Raw genomic sequence first — 8589 nt, 5'->3', positions numbered from 1 at the left:
GGTAAATTAAACAAATTATATTCTCAAATAAAATGCTATATATTTATGACACAATACTTTTAACAAATAGATGATAATATGACTATATTCTTCTCTGATATATTCTGTCGTATATAAAAAACAATAAAATTTATTATTGCACTTTATCGCCATAACATAGATAAATAGTGAACACCTCGATATAAGTAATACATTTATAAAAAATCTTCTTTCTTCAAAAATATATCACTTTAAATAATCTAAAAAAGTTAAATATCTTCCTCGGACTCGGACAATAAAATGTCGTCATCGAGGTAATCGTGATGTCATCTGGTTACGTAAATTGTATCAGGATGTGTCTCTTTGTACTCGTAAATGACGTCTTCTTGGACGTGGGCACAGTGGACCTTTGCATTAGACTTATTAGACACCAGGCCATCACAGGTGCAACATTCGCATCTCCAGAACAAAAGTGTACCTGTGAATCAAATAATATAGAGTATAAGCATTGAAATTAATTTATTTATTTCACCTGCTATCAACCAGAAAACAATCCCCTGCCAAATATCTATTATGATTGTAGATGATATAACTATGTTTATTGTCAAAGACACTACAATGTTTGTAGAAGAAATACAAGAGAGCAAAGCTGATTCATTGGACTTCTCTATAGAGTTTTGAGGCATCACAAGAATGATGAGGTAGGAAAGCATAATTCCTAAAAATATTACACACTTATTTTTTTTTGAAAAGTATATAAGTGAATCAAGTTTAATTTACCAATAATACTAGGCCAAGTAAACATGTATATATTAAATAGTATTAGGCTTAATCCAATGGATCCCAAAATAATTATAAACGTACAAAAACCGACTATTACAGAAGTAACAATTGTTGAAGGAATTTTCTCATTAAACTTTGTTATTGTTGCCACCTTCAGTTTTTCCTTATATTCCTGTACGACGACATCAATGTCAGTAGAATCCGTAGATTCCTCGCCATCACTTCCGGAAATAATTTGATTTTCCTCATTGTCCGACTGACTGTCCTCTTCTATAGGTTCTGATTTATTGCTGTACTCATCTAAAAGTAGGCTTTCTTGCTCACCACTGACGTTTCTCAGTAAAAAGGTACGACTTTTAGGAACACTTATTCTTGATATGTAACTGGTTGGCTTTACACCAAACATTGATTTAAATTTGTCGCTAAAACAAGGCCTTATTATCTTGGAGGGATTTTGGTTTAATTTCTGATATTGCACGTTCGTGTGATAAACTAAAACATGAGGTTATTAATGATTATAACTTTAATTTATATGTATTATATACCCAAGGGATCACTGCACAATTCAGGCTTGTATCTGTTATACAACAACTGACACAAGTTAAAAATGCACTTTAACAAATTTGAAGTGTTAAGCAACTTCACTAAATGCCACAGCGGGCAAGCGAACGCTAAAATTGCAGCCAGGCTACCTGTAATAAATCAAAATTTAATAAAAATTAACAAAATGTATGTATATATTGTGTTTTTACCCGCAGCAAATATGGCTAATACTGGTGCTCCAGTAAATGTGCTCTGATACTGCATTGAAGACACAAAGACTTGCCAGTCTCTGTTCGCTAGTTTAACAAATGTCGAAAATGTTTTAGGTAAAATTTCAGTCAATACTAAACACACAATGCATATGGTAAAAACTGCCATCACAGCCCTTGCCCAGTCAACATCTCTGGCCTCGAATACTCGCACCAGCGGAATCGCAGTTCCAGACAGTTCTCTAAAATACAAATACGTCACTTAATTGAAGTAAACAGTTACGTAAATAAAAGGTTTTATTATTAATAAATGTATACAGTAAGAAAAGCGTTTGACCCGTCCGAATCTAGACAGGGACATCTTGCTCGACAGAGACAGCAGAAGTCAGCTTCGTAGTGGGAGACAGACTGTCTCTATCGTACGTGATGTCTCTCTCAAGATTCAGATGGATCAAACTCTTTTGGTACTGTATATTTAATGTTAATTTATTCATTGCTAATGAATGAATCAATGTCTATATTCGGTTGTTTTATGGATGAACGAATTGACCAATTAATCAAACATATCCATATAATCACCTTCATTTTTTAAAATATAATAGATTATTTACAAAATATCTATAAATGGATATTTTATTTTTAAAGATAAACCATTAAATTTAATATTTTGTAATTTTCTTACCTATAATTAGTCATAAATGTATAAAATGCTGATATTATGATATAAAATATTATTGAATTTAGAGTTATCAAAAATAAATTAGATATTTGCTTCTTGTCTAATTTGGATAAATTATTTATGAAAGCAAATGATAATACTGCACTTGCTGTTAGCACCTAAAATAAGACATACACAAATCACTTTTTGTATCATTAATATAAAATAAACTTACCCCTTTAACGGAGTGAACCTTAAAATTTTCATACCATTTTGTAAATTGTAAAATGGTATGGAAACTTCCGATTGATATAAAAAATACAAAAGTTGTTATCACGGTAAGGAATAGTAGCAATGATATAGTAGATGATTTCTGTAACAAAGATGAAATTTATTACCATTCGGAAGGATTTAATAAAGTTGCATAGCGAAGTCGTAGTTCAAGTTGTAGTGTATCCGATTCACTATCTACAATAGATTACAATCGTATTTTCTTAGTGGAACAGGGAGAATGGATATTTTAATGGGCGTCCTGTGTGACCCAGTTCGAAATACGCAACTGGATCAAGGAAAGTTATCTAATTTATTGTCAAAAAGTAAATCAGATCACTTTAAAAACAAACGGAGGCTAATTTAAAATTAAAATGAATAAAATATGAATAGTTTTCTTTTCAATTTGATGTTTAAATCATAAAACTTTTTATTATTTTTTAGAGGCAAAATTTAATATATTCTATTCATACTTTAAAAGTTATTTTAAACTTATTTTGTGTAACTCACCTCCAGCCCCAGCATAAAGAGCAACGAAACCACGACGATAATGGTAACGCCCAAAACATCAGGCCAAGGTTCACCCAAAGAGTGGGACTCGATACCAAATAAAAGTTCTCTGAAATGTCCCCTACTAATATAATCGACGGTCGCACTGGCTAATCTCGAACAAGTTGCAGCAGCTGTCAAGTTGGAAAGCACGTCGAACCATATTATAAAGAAGTAGAACGCGCTCGTGAACTTTTTCTTATTGTAAGTTTGTTCTGTTTCCAGTGCTGAACCGCACAGAGCTGTAATTTTAATCACGTATTTGAAAACAAGCGGCAAACCTTATTACTTTTGCGAGATAATTTCTGTTTTAATTGCGTTCGTTTTATGTATGTATATTACGGATAATTATTCGATTTTTCGGTCACACTCGATGTTCGTGTATACAGATAAGATAATTCAATTTGTTTCGTAAAGCTTTTGTAAATTGTTATGCGGAAATTGATTTTGAGTATAATTATATTTCAATAAGTACGTAAAAATCAAAAAATGTAATTTAAACAGATATAAACTAGTCAAACTGATTATGAGCAAAATATCCTATTTATAGAACAAATGCAATAAACTGTCACGCAAAATACAAAAAATATATAAAAGTTTAATATAGTATAGTTAAATTAACATCGTCTCACCCGTTAGGGTTGATGACAAGGCCGAAATGACTATTGCTATGATGGCTTCCGATCCGGAAAACTCGGACGACGTCAGGGCCGTTAAAACTGTCGTCCCTAAAGTCCAGTGCACCAAACCGTGGGACAAGTCCTGCAAATTTCCCATCGTCGTCCTGTAAAATAAACGATCGGATGAACTTTAAAGGACAATTAAACTCCCTGACATTTCCTATACGATGTAAGTCACCGGGTTTCGGTGAAATATTGTCGCGGCACAGTTTGGTGATGGCGATGAAGGTTGTTTTATGTTCAGTTTTACATCGGTACTAAAATGTTATGGGGCGCGCAATAAATAACTTTTTGCTGAGCCACGTTTAACGCAGACCGACAAAGAAAATTATATATATAATGAAATTTAGAATTTCCACATCGTCATAAAATGTTTGCTGATCGTTTAGATAAGATAGTGATTTTGTTACAACATAAATGTGTATATTAACAAGAATAGTTAACAGTATGCCGTTGTCCTTCGTAATCAAATTGAAAAAAAAATAAATAAAAGGTGATATTTCCGGTAATATGTGGCAAAAGCTCTTAACACTATAAAACGGAGAATTTATTAGCAAAGAGATTTTTCTAAAATGTCACGTATAAAATTATTTATTGACCATAACCTTCCGAAAGCATAACTTTCAACTTTCAGGGATAACATATGGGCGATGCTATGAAAATATGATCTTGCAAACTAATAAAACTTGAACCCTAATGTGTATCATGTGTATTATGGTCATCTTTAAATTTCGGGTACACGTGCAGCTGATCGCAACGTGATTGAGCTTTATTCCAATGAAAAAGTGGATCGTTTCATTTGAAAGGCGATACTAAATAGGATGATCAATCTTTGATGTAATTGAAAAAGTTTAGCAACGTGAATGCCAATAGAGTTGAGTGGATATTGGAGACGTCAGCGGTTTAAGGACAAAAAGGTAATTTATTTGGTCCGGAAAGCAAAATAATCTTCTCAAATTTAGTTTAACAGAATACCTAATTTTGTTCAAAACAAATTACGTTTAAAAAAATTCTAAGTAATATAATTAACTAGACCAAATTATTTATAAAAACGAATTTCAAATTTTAAATTTACCATATAGTTTGTAGTGGTCATAGTTATAGCAACTCATTACTATTTAAAAAAAATAAATTTTATCACTAAGTAAAAGTGTGATCACTTATAAGTTAAAAAATAAATTTATCCTGATTTTAATAATAGGTCGTCGTAGAATCATACCATTAGTTAATGAAGTTAAAAATAAATCAACGTATCGAAGAGGCTGAAAAACAAGTGAACACTTCCAAAGTTTATGTTTAAATAAATCAATTTTCATAATTATCAACAACTGACGTTACTGGTCAAGTGGAGCTGAATTTGAAAGATCTCCAATAAAACAGATAAATACATTCGCATGGTTAAAAGCAATTAATTCCAAGGGTCAACTCACATCAAAGCCAATGTGGAGGAAAGAGCCTGACTAATATCAATTCAGGATTGTGATGGATAAGTGATGGATTGTTCTGAAGAAGACATTCAAAGAAACCACTTATTTCCAAAAAAAATGCGAAGGGCCTATTTCGTTTCGCTTAGTATATCATTAATTGAACCACAGAAGAGCGGAAACGTTCAGTTTTTAGTGACTAGTTCAAGTTCAACTTATTTCCAAGTGATGGTCCTTCCTATGTTAAACGTCCCGTGAGGACTAGACTGAATAAAGTTTTTTTTTACCCATCGTTAGACATACTTGATGATCCGTTATGGAATGGGATAGGTCTGGATGTGAGTCCACTATATAGAATATAATGTTGTATGGACCGCTTTATATTTAAAAAATATTAAATAACAATTTTGTACCACATATTGGCGACACGATGTTACTACGAAATGGTTTTTCAACTTGATAGCGACCCATAACTCCCACAGACTGATTGCGAGAACAAAACATAAAAGCTTTGTCTTAGCCGGAGCAGTCTCCAGGTGTTGGTTCTATTGAGAACCTATCCAAGTTTAATTAGTCATATAAATTATATTTACAAATTGATTGAGTAAATGCTATAATGATGCGCCGAAGTAATAAACGAAAGGGACAAAAATAAAATGATATTTACAAATAAACTTTACTGCGTTTATATTCATCCCAAAATTAATAATAAGTAGATTTTTTAAGGAAAAATATTTAAATTACTTTATTTTTTAAAAAGTTGTAATTATGGCCATTACTTTAATTTTATATAAATGATTTTCATTCCTTTCATATATTACTATAAAATATAATAGTCTGGACAAAAAATTAATAGTTAGATTTTAGAAAAAAAATAGTAAAATTTAAGTAGTCTTATTATTGATAATTTGATGCATTTATTACTCTAAATTAATAATTATAGATAGATTTTTTAAGAACAAATATTTAAATTATTTTAATTGTTAAAAAGTTGCTATAATTATGTCTATTACTGTATATATGTTTATTTTACCATTCTATATAAATGGTTTTCATCCATTTCTAATATTGCTTTAAAATATAACAGTAATCTGGATAAAAAGTTAACTTAACAGTTAATATTGAAAATATGTAAGTGATTTTAAAAGAAAAAAATAGTCAGTTAAGTGTTCTATATTATTGATAATTTGGTGATTTATGTTCACCTTAAAAATTAATTATTATAGGCAGATTGTTTAAGGAAAAATATCTAAATTATTTTAATTTTTAAAAAATAATAATTATGACCATTACTGTATAAATGTTTACTTTAATTCTATATGAATGGTTTTCATCTTTTTCATACAATGTTATAAAATTTAATTGTAGTCTGGGCAATAAATTAATTTAGTTAATATCGAAAATATATAAAACAAGAAATGTTCAAATTTAAATGTTCTATGTAATTGATAATTATAATTTAAAAGGTTCATATAAATATACCTATCGAAAAGTGTTTGATCCGTTTGAATCTTGAGAGAGACATCATGCACGCCTAAGACATTAAATGTCTCTAGTTTTCTCCACAGTGGGAGACTTTTACTATCTCTGTTGTGAATGATGTCTCTCTTAAAATTCAGATGGATGAAACGCTTTTCGATATGTATGTCCTAATGCACTTCTGTATTGAATTAAAGATCGATAAGAAAGTGTTTTCTTGTTATTTATATTTTTACTATAGTTTTATGTTAATTGAATGTTAGTGCTGAATCCAAATTTTACCTTTTTCTTTGGTTTTTGAATCTATAAAATTTTCTAGTTGTAATATTTATTACACATTTTTCTTAGATATTTTGTCAGATAATATTTTTTATGGTACACCAAAAAATACTTTTTACAATTAGTTTAAGCAATGAATCGTCTTCTAATAAAATTTTTGTTTTTCATTAAAATCGAATTGCAATTTATTACAAAACATTGAAAGAGCTTTGGTCAATATTCAAATAAATGCTTGTTAATCAAAACAATAACTCCAATAAAACGGTGTAAAACTCGTACTGCGTAAAACGTAATTCTCTTATATTGCCCAGTGCGGTAGTTTTGTACTCGTAAAATTTTATGTTCTTTGTAAACGTTTACAGTTCTAGAATTTAACCACAAAGTTGATATGTATTTTGTTCGTATCGCCTAAGTTATAAGTAATAACTTATAACCACCAACCTCATTTATTCCCTTCGAAGTAATAGTCCCCCACTGAATTGCTTTTAATATCATTTGATTACGAAGAAGGCATATTGATTGATTCAGTTTGTTTCGTCAATAAAATGAACGTTTAATGCGATAAAACATTACTTACTGAAGTTACAGTGTAACATGGAACTGAAAAATATTGAAAACAATGTAAACAATGTTTATCAACATAAACAAATCAACAACGGTCATCAGATGTGCAGTTTGTGGATAACAATTTATTATTAACAACACTTACAACGATTCAGCCTTCGAACATGACGACAAATATAATATATATGCTATCTCAGTAATTTTGCATGTCCGCCGAACAAAAACAAATAAGCAATTCTAATTAACACGATAACACGAAAAAACCACGCACACACACACACACACACACATACATAAACAAAAACTACCACTCACCTTTTCTGTATCTCAACAGGATTTCACACTACAACTGGAGAAAAACACGACAAGATCACGTTTTCCATTCATATAAATCATTTGCTTTCCGTATTTCATTGGACCAATCTACTGTGCCAGTACAATTGTTTTTCTGCATAGGTCTGCAACAAGGGATCAATATCAGACACGCAGGCGCCCTGTTTGTGCAGTACACGTGGTGATCGTATACACGGTTACATAAGGTGTTATAATTCAATTTGGCTAATTGGACTCCGGTTACCGCCGCGTTGCTAACCATTCACGGACTACTGTTTTTGGATGGTGGGTAAAGATGGGTCTCACTGGGACATCATATGATGGTGGGCTTAATAGGTTGTTAGCTCGTTCGGATGCAGTCAGCCTGTTGCTGTGTTAATTAGTTGTAAAAGATTGATGACACCTTTTAGTCGTTGATTCGAAGGGTTGTTATTACAACTGTTATGATACGGACTTAAATTATGTTTCTTTTTTAATAAAATCACGGCGATAAAAAGACATTAATCGTTTATGGGTTATTTATTGGGTTCGCTCGACGTAACTTTATTCTTTTATCTGTTGGTATTATATTTATTATACCCGAGGAGTATTAAATGAAGGAGAACGTGATTAAGATATTAGAAAAACAATTCCAAAAAAGTAAAATAAATTATAATTTTTATTTTTTCTTTTTTGTTTCATTAAATTGTGTATAAAAATTGGGAAACTACTAACTGAATATGTAAAGAATAAATATTATTAGTATATTTGTACCTGAAGAAAACATGGAAACCATTTAACTTATTAGAATAATCAATTTTTCTTTCAATTTAAAAAAAAAATTCAATTAAATGTGTATA

At 30.6% G+C, this 8589-nt stretch overlaps 1 protein-coding gene across 3 annotated transcripts; it reads right to left on the bottom strand.

Annotated features, from left to right (window-relative positions):
* Positions 1-36: 36 nt before the first annotated feature.
* On the bottom strand, positions 37-7892 carry LOC109607287 (probable cationic amino acid transporter). Of its 3 annotated transcripts, none has more exons than XM_049963003.1 (10): positions 7733-7892; positions 3624-3775; positions 2953-3233; positions 2408-2545; positions 2197-2351; positions 1515-1756; positions 1308-1454; positions 760-1254; positions 512-697; positions 37-457 (listed from the first exon to the last, which is right to left on the bottom strand). In XM_049963003.1, exons 2-10 carry the CDS (start codon positions 3766-3768, stop codon positions 306-308), a joined length of 1941 nt encoding a protein of 646 aa, XP_049818960.1. In that variant the 5' UTR covers positions 3769-3775; positions 7733-7892; the 3' UTR covers positions 37-305. The 3 variants fall into 3 exon arrangements, with proteins under 3 accessions (XP_049818960.1, XP_049818962.1, XP_049818961.1); XM_049963005.1 differs by having other exon boundaries at positions 516-697; XM_049963004.1 differs by lacking the exon at positions 7733-7892 and adding an exon at positions 7431-7568.
* Positions 7893-8589: the final 697 nt, after the last annotated feature.

The sequence above is a fragment of the Aethina tumida genome, chromosome 2, assembly GCF_024364675.1.
Source record: "Aethina tumida isolate Nest 87 chromosome 2, icAetTumi1.1, whole genome shotgun sequence".
NCBI lineage: Eukaryota > Metazoa > Arthropoda > Insecta > Coleoptera > Nitidulidae > Aethina > Aethina tumida.
This window is presented reverse-complemented; position numbering and strand designations above follow the sequence as displayed.

Excerpts from the sequence above, each read along its gene's own strand:
- LOC109607287 (XM_049963003.1), bottom strand. The coding sequence starts at position 3,768 with ATGGGAAATTTGCAGGACTTGTCCCACGGTTTGGTGCACTGGACTTTA. Across the intron at positions 1,255-1,307 it reads ATTGTGCAGTGATCCCTTGG|TTTATCACACGAACGTGCAA; the intron begins GTATATAATACA and ends CTCATGTTTTAG. Across the intron at positions 698-759 it reads TACTTGGCCTAGTATTATTG|GAATTATGCTTTCCTACCTC; the intron begins GTAAATTAAACT and ends TAATATTTTTAG.